This window comes from Poecilia reticulata, chromosome 9, assembly GCF_904066995.2.
Source record: "Poecilia reticulata chromosome 9, P_reticulata-male-v2, whole genome shotgun sequence".
NCBI classification, from domain to species: domain Eukaryota; kingdom Metazoa; phylum Chordata; class Actinopteri; order Cyprinodontiformes; family Poeciliidae; genus Poecilia; species Poecilia reticulata.
The window spans coordinates 9,511,729-9,531,613 of NC_088838.1; the positions used below are offsets into that span (position 1 = coordinate 9,511,729).

General features: G+C 39.6%; 2 protein-coding genes across 2 annotated transcripts; one reads left to right on the forward strand and one right to left on the reverse strand.

Annotated features, from left to right (window-relative positions):
* Window positions 1-5,949: 5,949 nt before the first annotated feature.
* Window positions 5,950-14,502, forward strand: npy8br (neuropeptide Y receptor Y8b). The gene is made up of 3 exons (XM_008417517.3): window positions 5,950-6,422; window positions 6,636-6,818; window positions 9,456-14,502. The coding sequence occupies exon 3, from the start codon at window positions 9,634-9,636 to the stop codon at window positions 10,735-10,737; it is 1,104 nt and encodes a 367-aa protein (XP_008415739.1). The 5' UTR covers window positions 5,950-6,422; window positions 6,636-6,818; window positions 9,456-9,633; the 3' UTR covers window positions 10,738-14,502.
* A 3,866-nt stretch (window positions 14,503-18,368) lies between these two features.
* On the reverse strand, window positions 18,369-19,139 carry LOC103469675 (progonadoliberin-1). The gene is made up of 4 exons (XM_008417516.3): window positions 19,015-19,139; window positions 18,787-18,925; window positions 18,604-18,702; window positions 18,369-18,514 (listed from the first exon to the last, which is right to left on the reverse strand). The coding sequence occupies exons 2-4, from the start codon at window positions 18,922-18,924 to the stop codon at window positions 18,467-18,469; spliced, it is 285 nt and encodes a 94-aa protein (XP_008415738.1). The 5' UTR covers window position 18,925; window positions 19,015-19,139; the 3' UTR covers window positions 18,369-18,466.
* Between the last annotated feature and the right edge of the window lie 746 nt (window positions 19,140-19,885).

Consider the following 19,885-nt stretch of genomic DNA (forward strand, 5'->3'; position numbering starts at 1 on the left):
TCTCTGTGAGCTTTCAGAGCTTAAGACATTGTTCTGTGACCTAACCCGTCTTTAAACTTCTCCACAAAGGAATCCATAAAGTTAATAAAGTTGAAGCAGCTCACTCCTGCTTCCAATTTTAAAGGCTATTTATAATTAGCGGTAGGCCCACTAGAGAACTGCTTTTGAACTCCATTATGGGAACAGTCAATTTCCCAGCATGCAAAATCCACTGGAATGCACGCGAAGATGGATTTTTGACTTTCAAAGTCGGAGAAACCTCAAGAGCCCTGACCTTAAAATCCGACATGGTTGTCCCGTGAACAAAAAGTGGTGAAACTTTGGTGAATAACTCAAAGTCACAGTACTTGTAGATAAGACTGCAGTCAGCTTATAAGAGAGTTTTTCCATCCATCTTTTCCCTTTAGAAAAAAAATGAGCAATGTACAGAATGAGCAATGTCCAAAAACAACCCACTCCAAAGCTCAATCTTTCAACAAAAAAGAAAAAGAACACCCACCGATCTCCCAAGACTATTAGCAATGGGCTAGAAAAAAATAAAGTGTTCTCAGCAACCAATGCCCACAATCTGATTTTAGACTCCTTTCCTCCTGTATCAAGGAAAGTCAGAAACTCAGTCAAGTGGTGTCGGCACATGGCTGAGAGATTTCTGGTGCGTTTCCGCCTCGCTGTGATCGATTTCTTGTCGCAGAAAGGCTCACAAGAATGAGCTTCTGGTATGAAGTGATGGGCAGTTAAATCAGAGACACAGCGTTTGTACAAAAAGAAAAAGTAGAGTACAGTGAAACCAGAAGTTTATGTATCAAACAAAAAGACACATGCACTTCTTTCTCTCACTGTCTAAATCAGATTAAACTAGTTTTTTTATAGGTCAGTTGGAAGCACCAAATTAATTTTTATTTGGTAAATTACACAATAATGAGAATGTGTCAGATTTATTTATTAATGTCTTCGAAATGAGAAGTTTTAATGCAGAATAATTACTACGTCTTTAAATAACCAGGGAAAGCCCAGATGATGACGTCATGGACTTGGAAACTTCTGATTGGTTACCTGACACGTTTGAATTAATTGGAGGCTGGCAGTGAGAATAAAAGGTGTATTTGTCTTTTTTTATGTAACGTGTGTAAACTTCTGGTTTCAATTGATTTAGTTAAATAACCAAAACACTGAGACCTTCACAAAAACTGAGAATACATAACAAAAATGTGAACTATTTAAAAATCCTGGTGACTCTTGCAGGAGATTGGATTCTGTTTCAGGGTATTGGACTAAGGCTGCATGAATACTTATGGATGCCACACCTTTCATTTAAATGAAAAAAAAAAATTCAAATATGCATCATTTTCATTTTTGTTTACAGTAATGTCTTAGTCTAAGTTAAAATCCTATTTATATCTAAAGTGTCATCAACAGGTTAAGAGGTGTGAATATTTTTGAAAGATTTCTTTTGGTCAACAAAAGTCTCTTGTGGACAGTCTGTTCCAGTTGCTCTCTTGTAAACCAGTTATATGAGATACTGCACTTGTTCTTGACATTCGCTGACGCAGCTGTCAAGCAGTCACAGTTTGAGCAGCTCAGATCCTTCGCCTGAACATTGTTTTTTTTTTCTTCACATCAACTTCTAGAACTGATTGTTGCCCTGCGGCTTAACATATTCCACCCCCTGACAAATTCTGCTGCAGCGCGATAACAAATGTCGTTCAGGTCGGTTAGTGCCCCTGATCTTGTTCTGTTTTATTGTCACTAAAGCTGCATTTTGTAGTGTTCCTACAACGGTTCCTAGTACTTATCGACTCAATCTGCTGAACAGGTTTACTGCAACAAATGAGACGGCTTCCGCACAGGTAGACATTCGATCCATTGTTTCTATGAAGACATTGATTCTCTCCTGAGGGAACAGCACAGTCAACCGTGACTAACAGGGGTTTCCCTTGTGTAACTAAGCAGGACACGCTGCAACCAAAAGCCACATTTTACGAGAAGAGCATCAGGGTGAGTTCTGTGTCACATTTGATCTGTGCCACCGAAGGTTGTTTGTCATCCCGCTCTACCTGAGGCACTGTGGCATTTGTTCTTGGCTCGGGTTATTTAAAGCCCCAAGGGACATAAAGAACTGTGTTGCTGTGATGATGTCAAGGATCACTTCAACTTTGGTTCATGCAGGAAGCTGTAATACTGCAGGGAGGACTGTGTCACAGTTTAAGGCATGACACCAAAAACATGAAGATGAGCTGCAGATTCTAAGATGTCGCTGGATTTAAAGGGATCCAACACTGAGATGAAGACAGCGAACCGGCCTTCGGGCTTCTCTCTTTTCTGAACAACGCCTGAAAATAATCTCTTCCTTGTGGATCTTTGTCTACAGATGATCCTCCATCTCAGCATCTGAGCATCTGAGCGTCCGCCTCGCAGAGCAGCCCTGCCCCACGATTCCCCCGCTCGGCTCATTCAGACTAGCCAGCAGCGATTAGCAAACGCCTCGTTATACAAGCTACTTCTCAGTCCAACACCGGTAAAAACATTGTTAAAGGGTTAATAGAGGAGTGATGTTGTGAGTTTCAGAAAGAGCAGAAGCTTTTAAAGAGACAGGAGCCCAATTTCAAGGCGTTAAATGACAAGGTCACATTTCTTTTGAGTCTTATCTGATATATGTAACATTTTTATAACAACTGAAGGTAACAGAATTACTTGACTGTGCTATAAAATGGCACTACATGCCTGGAAAATACATGATATTGCACCTTTAAATCTCTCTGTGGAAACCTCACGTTTTTATTTGTTTATGAGGAGAATTGTTTCATTCTGGTTGTGGATGGACCTATATTTATCTATCTAGACCTAACTTCAACCCTTATCCAACCCTTATTGAACCCTAATTCCAATGTTTCACCTACCAGCAGCTTTATTATTCAAAGAGCCTTTGCAATGTCCTGGTAAGCCATTTATTTCTTCTGATGAGCATATATATTTTTGTTTGTTATATTGAGAAATAGAATGCTTCTGAACTAAAACTATAATTATCTAATACCTACGGGCAACATTTCCAACCTGAATGTGCCTCAAAAAGGCCCTCTGTCTGCACAGGGCCTGTTTTAATACCTCACTAATTGACAATAATATAATAACATTTATTTTCTCTCCATCAGCTGGTCTTTCTTCCTTCCTTTCTGGAAAATTATTGCGGAGCTCCGTCTGAACAGCAGAAATAAATCACACACATAAAACAGGCTGCGGAATTACAAAAACACAAATATGCGCCTTCGAGGGCTCCCCAGTCACTATAAAACACACATTTGAGGAGCTGGAGCGGAAGGAAAAATTCATTGTTAATGGGGCGAAGCACTTTATTGATGCACACTGCCACTCCCGCAGAAAAAGTTGTTAGCAATTTTCCCACAAGAACTGCTCGTGCAAGTGCCTTACGTAACAGGGGCCTCTCTTTGGATCCAAATATGGTCACAGCAGATTCCGTACTAAACGGAAATTAAAGAGCTCGGAGTGTTTTTAGCAGTCAAATGCTCCACTTGACGAATGTGCAAGAAAGAAAAAATGCTTTGGAAGAAGTTGTCCAAAAACTTCTCTGGCCACAATTTCTTGCGTTGACCCGAGATGTCGCATTTCAGTTAAGTGGAAGTGCTGGACAAGCCGTCAAACACGCAATTTCATGACCGAGGGATGTCAAGCTTTCAAAGGAATTGCTTCACCCATTCTTTCCGTGGCCAAAACAACGGCCTTTCACAGAAAAATCACAAAGTGAGTGACAGTAGAACTGATTGCACCAGGGAAGACGCACAGCTGCGTCCCGGCATGTCCGACGGTTTTTCATTAAACTCCAGCCCATCCAATAATTTCCACCCGTCCTTGTATTTGCATCCCTGCCTCAATCTAAAATCTCGCAGAAGCTTCGTCTCGAGCGACTCGATGCCCATGCCTCTGCTTCGAGCAAACACCCACGGAGCTGTTGTTGTTGGTGGCAAGTCATTTCGCCGCTCTGCCTCTCAGACAAACGGCTATTACTGTTCCCTCCAACAGCCTCCACTTAAAACAGGAGTGTGTGGGGACAGTGTGAAGAAGCAGTTAACAATCTGTCGCACATTCACAGGAGGTGCAAGGAATGGGCTTTAAAATAGTACAAGGTGTTAGCGGCAGAGGGATGTGAACGGGGGACTTGCATCGCGAAGATGTTTCATTTGGTCTTTATGGGAAAATGATGGCAGAGATGCAGACAGCGCTGCATGTTGTTTTGTTTTATTTCCTCAAGTGCAGCGTGTTCGATGGTGTCTGCGTGGAAATAATCTTTGCAAATATTACAATATTGTGGAAGATGAAACAAGTGATAAAAATCGTGACAGTAGTTAGCCATTTTAGGCATTAAAGAAAAACAATGGAAGGAAGGGAAGCCTCTGAAATTCTTTGACATGCAACGTCACAAACTGCAGCAAACTACAGTTCATTTTGAAATGTACTATATGTATAAAATTCTGATACATATTTAACCAATGGTGCTCATTCTACCTGTAATAGAAATGACTCTAAGTTGTTACTACTTTAAAAGGACAGAACTTGCAACCTTTGTGGGAACTCGAGTAGGTTATCCTGTTATCCTGAACTGGGAACACACGTTTGATTAGCAACTCCTTACAAAGTGCCTCTGCTGGTGACCAAAAATACAATGGAATCTGAATATTTATTCAACTTACTGTATTTCAAATGTGTTTTTAGGTGCTATGAGAGTGAGGAAGTGTGTGGTGTAGTTCTGAACATCGCATAACTAAGTCTGTGATTCCTTTCACTAATAGCTGCTCAGTAATTAAGAAAAAAATCCAACCCACATCTGAGTAATGAAGCATGAAAAGATCACTCAAACACACCCGGCTAGATCTGCTTTGTGCGTACTCCTGCTGGGTGCTAAGAATCAACATTAGACAGCAGGGATCAGAAGTAAGGAATGAGAAGTAGGCAGAATTGTTTTTGGCTCCTAGACACTGGCATCTGTCCTGCATGTCTCAGAAACATCTAAAATACACATGTCAATGGATCCCGGTGTTCAAAGTTGTACAGAAAATTCATGAAAGAAAAGGGAGAGCATGCAAACACTACATAATATAAATCAAAAATCCTCTTACTGAATGCACCACTGATGAAAACTGATCTTCCATGCAGCCAAAGATAGAAAAAAATTTGTCACGTCTAATTGTATTGACAAAAATCCTGCACATACTCATTTAATACACTCATATTAAATATTACCACACTCATTTGGTATGTGCTAACTACATACCAAAAACAAATCTAATGTCATGTAACTTCCAACCCATAGGGTCCGACACCCAAAGGGAGGCGCTACAGGGATCAGGGTCATGCAAGGCTCATGTGCCAAAGAGACCGTTAATATGTTTTACTTACAGATAAAATAACTCAATAAGTGACGATCAAATGTCAACGCGAACCTAAAAATGAATCAAACGTTGTCTTTATAGTGTTTGATACAAACACTGAAATTTATTTGAATCAAAGTGTAATAAATTTCACATGCAACACTCTCTGTCCAGCTTTTCATGTATTTCATAGGTGTTTTTTTTAGAGTTTGTAGAATTAGGATGCTTTAAAATAATAAATCTGACATTTAATAGCTGCTGCCGTCACGTTTATTATTATGACTCCATTCTTTATAGACATAATAATGTACTATTTACACTGAGTCACTATCCAGCTGGAGCGTTCTTCATCAAACATCATGCACAATGGATAGACAGGTATATCTAAATAGATAGAAATATATAGTTAGAAAAGCTTCATGTGCTGCATTGAAGGGTTGCTTAACGACTTTATAGAGAAATATACAGACCTTGTGCGTATATATTTATTTATATATTGATTAGGATCAATAAGGTATTTTAAAATGCATGTGGGTGGGCATTTAAAATGTCTGGAAGGTACTGGAGGTAGCTTTCACAGCTTGCTGCAGCTACACTAAAGTCCTATATAAATATTACATTAGCTGTAGATCGAGAGCCTTCCCACTCGGGTTCATCGTTGACCTCGGTCCCTTTTCTCTAAAGTCGCCACTAATGCCTTTCCGAGCTTCAGGTGGGTGAAGCCCACCATGCTCAGCCTGCAAATTTCACACAACTCAATTTCCTCATTGGCCCCGTGTTGTGTACGTGCGCGCGCGCGCAGATCGGGGAGACTGCTGCTGCGACCCGGGTGTTCGCGCGTTGGCGCGCGCGTGCCAGCCTCGCAGAAGTTATTATGTAAGATGTTCCCAGTCAGTCAGCTACATCCCCGCCAGAGTCTGAGGCACGATGAGGGCGCTTTAAGAGAAACCTCTGCTCCTGTCCGGGATCCTGTACACCTTCTGCTCCACCGACACAACTCACCTGGAGCACAGCAGAGTCCCACAGGACAACAAGACTGCGGTAAGAATGACATTATTTCGTTTACGAATATGATAACTGAGCATTTTAATACTGGTTTAGAAGCGCTTTTAATCTGTTTCTAATATATCACCACAAAGCTTTAGGACTTCTTTTTTTTCCCCGGGCGCATACATATTTACCTATAAGTACATTTAATTATGGGAGTTGTTATTTTCTTTGTTTTCCCTTCTGGTCACATTGTTCTCCACAAAGCTCGCTAAAAGTGCAAGTGGCTCCCATTCAGTGACCATTCATCAGATCCCTAAGTGGAAATAGTGTAGCGTCTCCTCCCCGACTCAGGAGTGTCCCCTACCTGCCCCCGGAGCTTTTAAAGGTCCGCCTCGGAGCGAGCAGACTCCACACTGTTGCAGACGGACCGAGGATCCAGGACAGCGGGTAGGTCACACATGCAACACTTTCCTCTCTCTTCATCTTTTCATGTATTTCTGAGGTGTTATTATTTATTTATTCCATTTCTTGGTGTATTCTTAAAAATCTTTCAAAATCAAACTAAATGCATCTATGTATTAATTTTTTTTTCCACTATCAGGTTTAATTCCTTTATTAAAATTGCAAATCACTTGTGTTGTTAAGGGTGCAATCTCTTTTAAGCTTCTCAGTGATTGCTTTTGTAAATTTCCTTGCTTGTCTCTGGCAGCAGACACAACACACAGCACTGCATCACTTTAAATGAACAAATTCTGCTATAAATAATCAGCATCAAGGCTGCGTTGTCCAAGTACCAGCCGCACAAGCAAGCAGAAATCTGGCCGGGTTAAGCTCCAGATTTTTTAATTTTTTTTTAATTGTTTTTGGGCTTCTTGAGGAAAGGATTTTAAATTGTACTTGAACTTGTTTTGTGCTTGTGCTCCTTTGATGAGGAACACTCAGGCTAATCACCACAAATGAAACAGCACATCCTAATAGGTCATTACAGCTCATAACAGAGACGGCCACAAGCCATTAATGTCCCACCTGTCAACATTTATCATTGTTAAGGAGTCATCTGTTAAATATGATAAATCCCGCAGATATAATTCTGTTTGCCTAGCTGTGTTGCAAAACTAATATTCTAGGGGAATGGAGCCATGGGCAGATCGTATCAGCTAATCAGTAATGATTTTAGGGCTGTGCATCCACTCTTAGAAATGTGCACACAAATAAGGATATCTGTGCACAATAATCAGATGCTCTTAGTCCTGGTTTAATGAAACCGGACTGTATTTCTCCGATGTGTTCCACTACATTAATTTATACAGTGGGTGCCTGTAAAGACCATGTGTGCTGCTGTCACTGGGAACATTGTTCTTTATGGGGGAGATAGAAAATATATTCTCGCCGTCAAAAGGAAAGAACACAGCAATAGGAAATGATTGTCAATGAAAGTGCAATGATTATCCCCTTTATTGTCATGGAAATCAAAATCAGCGAGCTATTATAGCACTGCTGCAAAATCTTTTTTTTTTTCTTGTTTTGTTTTTCTTTCTTGATAATCTTCCATGAGTGCATCAGTTATTCTTACAGTCTGCACTCAGGAGGAGAGAGAAAATCTGTTTCCCTTCACAGCCTCGTATCTGCATACATACATTGTTAATGTCCATCACAGAGTTCCCATTATTCTAATAGTGAATCCACTGCCGATGTGCACAAAGTGAAATTTGTCCCTGAAATGCGTAGTAGCAGCTGAGTCAGTATGAAATAGTCACTCTTTGATAACCTTGAGTAGAAATATCAGAATATCTTGGTATCGAGACAAAATGAATCACACCAGCTCATTGCTTAAAATACAGTTATTACAAAGTTATGTATTCATCAATTGTTACTACAACATACAGTAAATTAATGTGTGTTTTAATTTGCTGGCAAAACTTCAGAAGAAACACCTGTTACATTTAGAGGTAGTTTTCAAGTGTTTATTGCACTGAATGCTGTCTATTTTACCGACACTGTACAATAAAATAATTGTTGTACTTAGAGATGCACCAATGCATTGGCTAAAAGGACCGATTTTCATTTGTTTTGCTGAATGGTGACTAGCAAGTCAGTTGCTGAAAAATCTGATTTTTTTCCAACTCTATTCAATCACTGCATCAAAATAATAAAGAACTCACAATTTCCAGTCCATAAAAACCTGTCAACATTATGTTCTTTAATGCACTTTGTTTACACTTTGTAAAATTCAGATAAAGGTTAGGAATGTGTGTTTTGATGCATAAACAGAGAAAATCTTGTAATTTTTTTCATTTTAAGTTGTATTAAAAATACAATATCTTGAATCTCGACCCAAAAATATTGGCAATATTGGTTCTACGTAATAGATCAGGTTTTGATCTTATAACAGTTTGTTGGTAATGTGTTTGGCCAGTAGTGCTGACTTTCCTTGTTACTGTGTCCACAGCAGCTTTAGTGACCAAGATGCTAAAGCTCAATAATTGTAGTGAGAACTTTATGATGTAGGAGAAAAAGCAGAGTGAGAAAAGTGCTAATCACAATTAAGACAATCATTGCAATTTTAGGTTCTCCAATTACTGTGCAGGTCTAATAAACTATTACAGTGAACTCTGTGTATTTACGGAGTTAGGGAGCACAGCTGCGTGTGAATAGTTAAAATTCACTAATATTTGAGACCCTCTCTCAAAATGCTTGCATTTGACCAAATTTGAAGCCAATGCCTCCAAAATCCCTAGAAGTAGATGGTCAAAGTTTGACGAGTGTAAAATCACCAAAACCCTTAAGAAGGACCTTTCAAACTAAAATGGCCGACTTCATATTTGTTGTAGGAAACGGTTACAGGAGACGTTTTGCTTGTCTTATCTGTGTACTAATGTTTCAAATGTCTAGATTAAGCAGGACAACATTGAACCATAATAATTTGGATAGAGGGTGAATTTTATGCAAAGTTTGGTGAGTTTTCAGGGTATGTTTAGGCCCCCAAAAAAGCAATTGATTTCATTGATTTTACTGCTTAGACCTAAGTTGACTCTCTTTCAAATGCAATTTGTTTCAAATCAACTTATTTTTTTCTTTCTTTAGGCCACAAAAAAGAAGACAAACATGAACCCGGAACTATGGATCACAAAACACTGAAATGTGAAAATAAAATTCATGACGTTATAACATCAGGTGTGACAAAGTGAATTCATCTAGACTCCTTTTTCAGATTCATTCATCTGAATTCGTCTTCTTTTTTTGACGGGAGCCAAGAAACATCATGGAACTGCAGCACAACACCAATCACAACCAGGCCTTGTGGAGAGAGATACCATGGGAGTCCACGGAGGACTGCTCGCTCTCAGTGAGCGGGACCACATTCCTCATCATCGCTTACAGCATAGTGATGGCGGTGGGGCTCATCGGAAACTCCTGCTTGGTTTTTGTCATCATGCGGCACAAGGAGATGCAAAACGTTACCAACATCTTCATTGTCAACCTGTCTTGCTCTGATATTCTTATGTGCATTATATGCCTCCCAGTCACCATAATCTACACACTGATGGACCAGTGGATCCTCGGCGATACACTGTGCAAGCTCACGCCCTTTATCCAGTGCATTTCAGTTACTGTCTCCATCTTCTCCCTCGTCCTCATTGCCTTGGAGCGCTACCAGCTCATCGTCCACCCGACTGGATGGAAACCACTGGTGAGCCAGTCCCACGTGGCAGTGGCTGTCACCTGGATCGTGGCCTGCCTAATATCCGTGCCTTTCCTAAAGTACAGTGTACTTACCTTGCCTTTCCAGAACCTGAGCCTCCCCATCCCTGTCAGTGACCACCTCATTTGCATGGAGTTGTGGCCATCCATTCCAAAGCGCCGCGCGTACACCACCTCCCTGCTTGTCTTCCAGTACCTGCTTCCTCTCACCCTCATCTTGGTCTGCTACCTGCACGTCTACCTGCGCCTGAGGAGGAGGAAGGACATGGTGGAGCGCGGGAGGAATGCGACTCAGAAGAAGAACAAGGGCTCCACAAGGATCAACGCCATGCTGATCTCCATCGTGGTGGCCTTCGCCCTCTCTTGGCTCCCGCTCAACATCTTCAACACGGTGTTTGACTGGAACCACGAGGCCATCCCGTCTTGCGGCCATGACGTCATCTTTTCTTTCTGCCACCTTGCAGCGATGGTCTCCACTTGCGTCAACCCGATCATCTATGGGTTCCTCAACAGCAACTTCCAGAAGCAGCTTAAGTCCACTGTATTGCGCTGTCGCTGCTGGGGGCCGGTGGATAGGTATGAAATCGTCCCACTGTCTACTGTTAGCACAGAGGTCACCAAAGGGTCAGTCTTCAGCAATGGATCAATCACTATAAACTCATAAAACATTCCCCAAGGAAATGGAAAAGATCTAGTAGAAGAAGACTACTAGATCGCTTGGACTTTTTTGGGGTTTCTCTTTGTTGATTTTGAAGAAAGTTCACCATTTGCAAAGTGAAAATCTATGAAGCAACAGTGAAAAGGAAAGTGTTGACATGTCATTGGCCTGACACAACTGTCTTGATTTAAAGAGGGTTCCCACTGAAGAGGAAGTAGATAACAAACGGTTCAAAGGTTGAACCACTGCTGGACAACATGTACTGTAAGGCCTTTAAACTCTTCAACATGTCTTTTCTGTAAGGTTCTAACATCTATTCTATTCAGAGGACTTCTTCCTGTCTTTATCCTGCTGTAAATGTGCTCAACAACCAGTGAGTGCTGGAGAAAACAAAGCAAATGTTCTCTTCAGTTCAGCTGCTTTATGTTAATAGCGCTGATGAAAAAATTAAGGGGATTGTGAACTGTGACATGTTAATGATTATCAACCGAGAAAATTATCACGCAGCTGAAGGAGACAATATTAATGCTTTAGATGTGGCTTTAGGCGCTCATTCAGTCGATTTACTTGCACCATCTTAATGCTTTTGTCATTATCTAAAATCACCACCAGTGCTGCAACAGTGGTTCTCAGATAACCTCGGCCGGAGCAGCATACGTCTCGTGATGTCAGCCGGGCTCTGGACTCCGGTCTGTATATATGTGTGGGATAGTGTATGCCATAAAGTGTGCCGTACAGCAATCGTATATCAGCTGCAATAAAACAAAATAAAAGTGACAGTAAAGGAGTTCGTCAGAGCAGGTCTCTTCTGCTGTATATATATCACATGACAGAGTTATACTTTATGGTGTGGTCTAAAGTAAAGAGCACTTTGTAACCTAGCAAATATCTCTTGGTGGACCTGCTGTTAGACACTTTGTGCATTTTTAATCGCATTAAATCGTATACGTTATCTTTAATGATTAAGCCTGTGTTGTAATATTTGGGTTAGAGCTATGTTACATTGAAACAATAAACTTCATTACATCATGTTTTAACCTGACATTTCCAATTATTGCACCCATACTTGAGACTTAAAAGTTATTTTAAAAATATCTGGGCCTAAAATCTAAATTGTGGTTTTAAATGTACAAAAAGTGTTTGTAGTCGCTTTTTTTTCCCTTCCCAAACTTCAATTATTTGGATTTTACATGTTAGACCAAGACAAAATAGTGCATAATTGTGAAATGAGAAACAGCATACATGAAGTCTTTGATTGGGCCGTTCTAACACATGAATATGTTTAAATCTTGGCCATACTATTGCATCTATGCAATAGTATGGCCAAGCGTACGCTTGGCAGAAGCGTACGCTTCCGCTGTCTTGGCCTGGACGGACCTTCTGCAGTCAGACTGGGCTAGCTGGGCTAGGTAGCCCTCTAGCCCAGCTTCAAATGTTTTTCAACCTTTAACAGATTTCCTTTCAGGTCTGTCTGGTGTTTAGCCCCTTTTTAATTCCCGTCAACCCTGACCAACTTCCCTGTCCCTTCCTTTCCCAGCCACCATTATGTTTTCCTGTGGGAATGATGCGCAATTTTAGTTTTCTGCCACATAGTATTTTGCATATAGTCAAAGAGATACAGTTTTGATTCATCTGACCAGCACACATTCTGCCACGTTTGCTGTGATTTCTACAAGCCTTGTGTCACCATGCGACTTTACGTGGCCTTATTTTCAGCCATCTTTTGGGAGGGTTGCAGTTGCGTCATACTCTTTTCATTTTTGGATGATGGAGTAAAGCTCAGTCCAAAGTTTGAAATATTGTTTTATCACCCAGCCTGACCATAAACTTCTTCACAACCTTATCCCTGACCTGTCTGCTGTGTTCCTTCAGGATCTTCATGATGCTGTTTGTTCATGAATGTTCTCCAACTAATGTTTGAGGGCTTCGCAAAACAGCCAGATTTATACTAGCAGTTGTGTTTACTAATGTAAAAATGTCTCTTCTGAAGGCAACTGGGTTTTATAGACTCTGTCAAAGTAAAGGCAGTGAATGCAAATGCTTGGCACGCGTTCAGATCTCTACTTATAAGTCTTTTAAAAAAAATAAAAACAATGTCTCCTTTTCCTGCCACAATCGTGGTCTGCTTTATGTTGGTCTATAACAGGAAATTTAATGTTTTCAATAGATTTATATATTTTATTAAACACTTTCAACAGCTGATCCATTTGCATAGCTGGCATTGCGGTTGGTAAATTTCTACGAAAGCCAATTATTTCTATAAAATAGGAAATTAAAAAGTGCAGTTAGCTTGTTAAGGTACTGATTGAAAAGTTAAAAAGAGGAATTTGAACGTTTGAATGCTGCATAAACGTCACCATTTTATATCTTTTAAATGCTGTCAGGAGTTTTACCATCTAGACACACGACTCAGACAAACCAATAAAGTTTGTCACCTGAATAAAGCGGATGCAGCTGTTTTTGATCAAATTAAAGTTTGATAGCAGGATTTAGTCTTACATAAACAAAGGGAAAACACATGCATGTGGTGTAAAGTTTGAATCATTACTGATTAACTGAAAGAGAACATGAAGCTGGTGTATTTATCTGCTATCCTGTTAGCATCTGATCGATATTACAGCCTAATGCAGACCCATGTGTGAAAAAGATATAAATCGTCTTTTCACAAAAATGAATATTTCAAGCCGTGTCTGAGGTCAAGCTAAGTGTGCTGTTTGAGTTTGCATTATTCAGGGGGACATCTGTGGTGGCGAACCTCTCAGACACGCATGTAGAGTTGGAAACACCAATCGTCCCTTTCAGTGCTATGGATGTTTAGAATTGAGATGTAAAGGAGATTAATTGGAAATGATGATAAACATTGGCACGAGGAAGTCTCACGTGAACCATATTTTTTTGGTTCATGTGAGACTGGCGCCACAGCAGAGAAAAACAACTGAGACGGAACAAAAAGGGAAATGTTTTCGCTTACCACACAGGGCTTCGTTTTTATGATTTGTGGAGTGCGCGTAATAAAAGGCACAACCGCAGGTTGTTTTCCAAAGGCAGTTCAGCCTGTAGGAGAGCTCTCATCGGTCCTTGTCAGCACAATTAAGCGTACGCTTCCGCTGTCTTGGCCTGGACTGACCTTCTGCAGTCAGACTCCAGCCTCCTCTGTTCGGCCCTCTCACCTGTCTCTGTTCTGGTTTAGTGACGAACAAAGCACTCAAGATACCGGAGGTGCCGTCCTGCTTCAGTGGCACTCGTCAATGAGTGGAGCTTGAGTTTTGTCGTCTTGTGCTTTTTTTGTTCCTTCACCACTGTAACCAGGCCCGAAGCATTTTACTGCGCTGTGAAATGAAACTCAGCTGGAGACAGGCCCCTAACGAGTCCACCGGGCCAGACTCTCCTCGTCGGTGGAGCAGTTCCAGAAAGATTAGCATCTTGGCTCCCTTTTAATTTAGTGAGAAATTCTCATATAAGCAATCTCACCAGATCGCAGGAACAACATGAACTAGTTGGCTGGAGATGTGCACAAGCTGTTGTTTTAAGCATTTTAATTTGCCTGCTTTCCTAATGGAAAAAAAAGAAAGAAAATATTTTTCATGTTCTTTCTTATTATTAGCACAAGGATGTTAAATTTGAAAAAATGTGTGAACATCTGATCCCAAAGTAATCATTTTTGGTTGTAGCAAGCAAAACATTCAGGATTTTAATTTTTGTTTGTTTATTTATCTTTGCTCATATATGAGTCAATTAAACAAGTTAATAAAATCACTCTCTTGAATAGCGGTCCCGCCTCCTGTCAGGTTCTTCCCCTTTTCTGAAGATCAGACACAGACAGTTCACTTCAGTTTGTTGCTTTTATTGTTTTATTACTTTAAGTGTCATATCTGAATGACACTACAACAACCAGGCCTGCGGCAATACAATCCCAAAATCTACAAATCCGCAGAAAAATAAATTTTTGTTGTGTTTTTTTTGTTGCTTTTTTTGTTTTTTGTAATGTCAGACAGATTCATTTACACAAATGTACATCATAAAATCTTTGGGCATATTTTCTACATCAGTTATAAATATTTAAACATGCAAACATTTCTTGCTTTTTTGAAAAGCAAATCCTAATAATTTAATCAGAATTTAAGTGAAGTTGTTGGCTCAGTCAGCCATTATTCTTATCCGCCATGTTCTGCAGAGAATGGTGAAGTTGATATGCTTATATGTGCTACATTATGAGTAAATATAACAATTTATCACAAATTAAGAATTGTCATAATGCGCTGGAAAAGAAAAGAAAGAATTATCATTAACGCATGAATCTTTCTCTAGTTTGCTAACGTAAAACTGTCTTTGGAAGTTTGGAGGCTTTGTTGGCCTAAGAATTTCTTTAAAGCATATTAATTTGTACATTTAATGTTTAAACATTGTAAAGTTTAAGACCTGCCATAGGTCTTTTGGTTAGCAAAGATTCTGTGTTGGAGGAAGAGTTTAAGTTTCTATCCAGCTTTAGCTATTGTAGCGACTATTGCTATTGCTAAAGTCAAACTTGTTACTAAGCTGCTATATGTACAATTTTTTTCCTTTCATTTGCAAATAAAATGTTACAATTTTAATCAAATAAATTTTGTTGTAAATGTCTGTAAACGTTAATGATGGTTAAATTCTCGCAAAATCCTACACTAAACATTTTTATTACAGCTAACTGATTGTGTTGCTTCTGTGAAACATTTGATCTCATTTGTTCTACACTGTGTTCAAAAGATAACAGTAACTATTTCACTATTTTAATTATGACATAAAGTCATAATTATGACTTCCTGCTAGGCTTTTACCTTATCTCTTTTGGCAGAAATGTTGTTCCGCATGTGTGGGTTGTATTCGGAATCTATAGAAACTTAAAGAACCGACCTAAGATTAGTAATTGACAAAGTTTCTGATTTGGACCAAAAATTAAGAGTTTCTATCCAGGGTTAGTTATTGAACACGTTTGCTAAAGTCAACTCTTTAGCTAACTTAGCTTCTTAACCCTGAGTCAGGTTTTAACTCTGGTTGTCTGGGAAAAAGCAACATTCAACCTAGTTAGCTATAAAAACTCAGCTCAACATTATATTTCAGTAATGTTTTATCCCATAATCAAAGTCTAATGATCTTTTGTTTTGTCTCTGTTTTTAATTTAATACAAAGAAGATGCTCATAGCACTAATTACATTTTAAAACTGGTTGTAAATTGCTCCACTGATTTTAACGGTTAATTTTTAACAGCTTATTTTACTAGTGTGGAAGTCTACCATGTTGAAAAGAAACAAGTCTATGTGCTGAAACTCTGGTCAGTGTTTTCTCTGATTAGTTAAATGCGTCTGACTGGTCTGAGTGAGACAAATTAGAAGTAATTATTGGACTTTGCAGCAGTGGGAGCCTGTGCTCAGCAGTGTGTGTGTGTGTGTGTGTGTGTATGTTCTCAGCCCTGATCGTTGCACATTACTTTCCTTTGAACGATTTAATATTTCAGATTAACTGCAGGGCGACAATTGCTGTATGCCTCTGATTAAAAACAGAAAAGTGGATTGACACAGACCCACTGTCCATGATGGTATTGATCTTATGTAAATCATTTACGTCCTGCTGCTGTTTCTCACACAGTGAACGCTAATAAAGCATAACCACGCACATTAATTTGGTGTTGAGTCTGTGTTAAGTGAAAGTTGGTTTAGTCTCATCTGCAATATGAGACCAACTGAAAAAAATATATATATATATTATTTTTGTCGCCGTGTATTTGCTAAGTAATGCCCGAGTGACAGATGGATTGAACTAATTTGAAAAAAAGCACACACACACACACACACACACACACGCACACACACACACACACGCACACACACACGCACACACACACACACACTTTGCGTTGAAGATGAGGCTGTGCTCAGCCCATTTGCTTGTCAGCAGGATATTACAGGCTGTTATTCCACAGTGAAAGCGCCATGATGAATAACTTCGATCTCTGGCTGGGTTTGTTTAAATTTCATACCCTGTTGGCAAACACACATGTCGCCTGCCTCGGATAATTGCAGTGTTGATTATCCGGTCTTAATAAAACAGCTTAATATTCTGCAGGGGATAGTACGTGAATTAACAAAAGCAGGCAGCATGCTAATAAAATGGCATTCGGTCCATTTTATCTTTAGCAAAAAACACAATAAATAGGCTACATGAAAAAAAAAATGACGCCACTGGCGTAATATGATGCAGTCTCAAATCTGGAGCAGAGGTAACAAAGATCAAAGCGATTCGACAAAATTCTGCTGCATACTGAATGAAACAGGCCTGGTGTCACAATGAAGGATTATACAATTCAATAACAAGTTTTCTGTTGATTTCTAGTGCCCTCTGGTGGTAGAACATGCAGCATTACAGCCAGTTGTTTCTTTGGATTTCAAAATAAAGGATCATTTCACAAATGTTCACAGTTCTTCTTGATGACCTTCTGTGCATTGTGCACCGCGTCATACACACTTTGGGTATCTTTTTATTTGTTTATTTTGCAAAGATTGCACTAAAAAAAACAACAAACAAAAATATGTACTACTGTTATAAATGATCCAGGAGGACGGTGGACCTTAAAGAATCAAATTTAGCAAACAGGACTAATTACAGTATTTTGCAAAACTTTTCACATCCCTTGAATTTCCTGATGTTTTCTCATGTAGTAAACTTAGAATATATCCAACACAAATTATCAATGCATCATTTGCATATAAAATTCCAAAATTATTTTCTATTTGGACCTCTTTACTCTAATACCCTTAAATAAAAGTCACTCCAGCTTCCTGAAGTTATCTAATTGGTAACTGGAGTATAAATGTGGGTACTTTTATCCCAGTGTAAGAGAGATTTATTTAAACAAACAGTGGACATCACCCTGAACACATCATCCACACGGTGAAACATCTACATGGTGTCCCCTGACGCTTCTCTTCAGCAGGGACAGGGTGGGAATATTTATGGAGCTAAACACAGGGCAAAACTGGAAGAAAACCTGTCAAAAGGTTGCTAAAGATTTGAGGAATCGGTTCAACTAAACATGCAGCCATGGCTACAATAAAGTTGTTTTGTGTTGAGTAGTCAAATAAAATTCTAGTTAAAAATGTTCAAGTTTGCGGTCGTCACATCTTGGAAATGTTCAAGGAGTGTAAATACAGGGTGGGCCATAAGGGTAAAACAAGTCCTGATATTTTGGAATAAAGTTTGAATGGCTATTTCTCCGCATCTCAGTTTAATAGCAAAGCTTACTTTTCAGGATGATGAACTTCTCTGAATTAAAAAAAAAACAAAAAACAAATCAAATGGCACGAATGCCCGGGTGAATTTGGATCCCCATTCATTTTTGCAGTCTGAGTGATGAAAAATCTTGTTTTTCCATTACCGAGGACCATGCTTCAAAGAGTTTAGGCAACGGTAAAAGAGAGGAAAAGGGAAAAAATAGTGTTTTGCTTTTTGTTAATATATACTGCTCAAAAAAAATAAAGGGAACACTTAAGTGTTCACTTAAGTGTTTAAGTGTTCCCTTTATTTTTTTGAGCAGTGTATATTTTTTTCTTCCTTTTTTGGTTTTTGCAAAAAACCAAAATCCCCAAGACAGTAACAGAGTGAAGCAAAAAGATTGAGCAACTTTTATTCATAAGTTGTGAACCTGATGCCATGCTATGACTCAACTAATGACGTTTGAATTAAACACATAAAAACACATCAGACATCATTTTTCGAATGGTTGGTGTCTGTGTTCCCTCTCAGACATGCTCCCCTGAAAGAAGAGAAAAAAAAATATTACCAACTGAGCTCAGATTTGGCCTAATTGTGAAAAACACAAGAACACAAGAGTCCACATCTCACGAGAAGTCCTTTCATTCTGTAGATTTTGGCAGGCAGTGACTCCTCAGCACAGCCCAGAACGTTGCGAGGCGCAGCCATGTGAGCAAAACCTTCAAAAATCTGTTACGGGAGAGAAAATACAAGGAGAAAGTCGACAAAAACGACTAAAAAGTCAATGTTTAGAATAAGCGCTCAGGTGCCTACGCTGTCCAGCGTGTTTGGGTAGCCGTCCAGTTCCCTCTTCCCGCCTGGGCTCAGCCCGAATGACCAGTGCTGCCCGCTGCCCAGCGACAGCACCGTCCCCACCAAGAGGAGCCACAGAGTCAGCGTTCGTACAGCCATCCTGACACAGGGAGAAATAATAAAACTTCTGTACTCTACACAATCTTTTCTTTTTACTTTTCCCTACTTGGTCCCTCCTCTCGCCGTTACCTTTTGTCCAGAAGTCGAGGAGCTCCTCCAACACGCCCTGTCGAGCGAATGCTGCACACTGGGCTTTATATAAGGCTCTTCTGCTTTGTTGCTGCCATGACTTCACAACAGGGAGGCTGCAAAGTGGGCTTGAGCAACACTAGACATCACTGGCACCCCACAGAGCTGTTCAGCAGATTACACAACGCATTTCATTTATTTATTTAGTTTTTTTTTTTGCAATAAAATAGCGAGTCGCAAAGTGTTCCACAAACAGGAAGCTCTTTTCTTGATATAAGGATTTGCAAATTTTCTTCAACCATTTTTCATTTTGTTGTGTTGTAGCAGCAAACTCTGTTGAATTTTTATTAAATAAATTTAAAAAAAATCCCAACTTGATAAAACTGTCTCCAGTAAATATCTGAGAAGTGTGTTGTGCATTTGTGCCCCTTTGGGTCAGAACTTCAGGGTTTATTCGACCTTCTTCCTCAACCTCACTGTTCCTGCCTACACGACTTGTGCAATACAATAATAATCCATTCATTTCTTTTGGACACTTGTCCGTAGTGATCAGATTTGTGGTGTGCGCATTCAGTAGTCATTCTACCAACAGATTTTCCCATAAGAGATGCGAACGTAGCTACTTCTTTGCTGATAAATGCTAATTGTGTGCTGGTCTCTAAGACAGAATGGGAAAGATTTGAGGGAATGTCAATACTTTGTACTGCAATGCAGAAATCTTTCCGAATTTTTTATGAGTTCATGTCACAACAATAATCAAACTTTGCACTGTTTTTTGCTAATCGTGTGTCTGGTTGTGTTAGACTTTATTTAGAGGCATCGGAATAAGGGATGTGTTAGCTTTTTAAATTTTACTTGTAGAAGTTGGAAG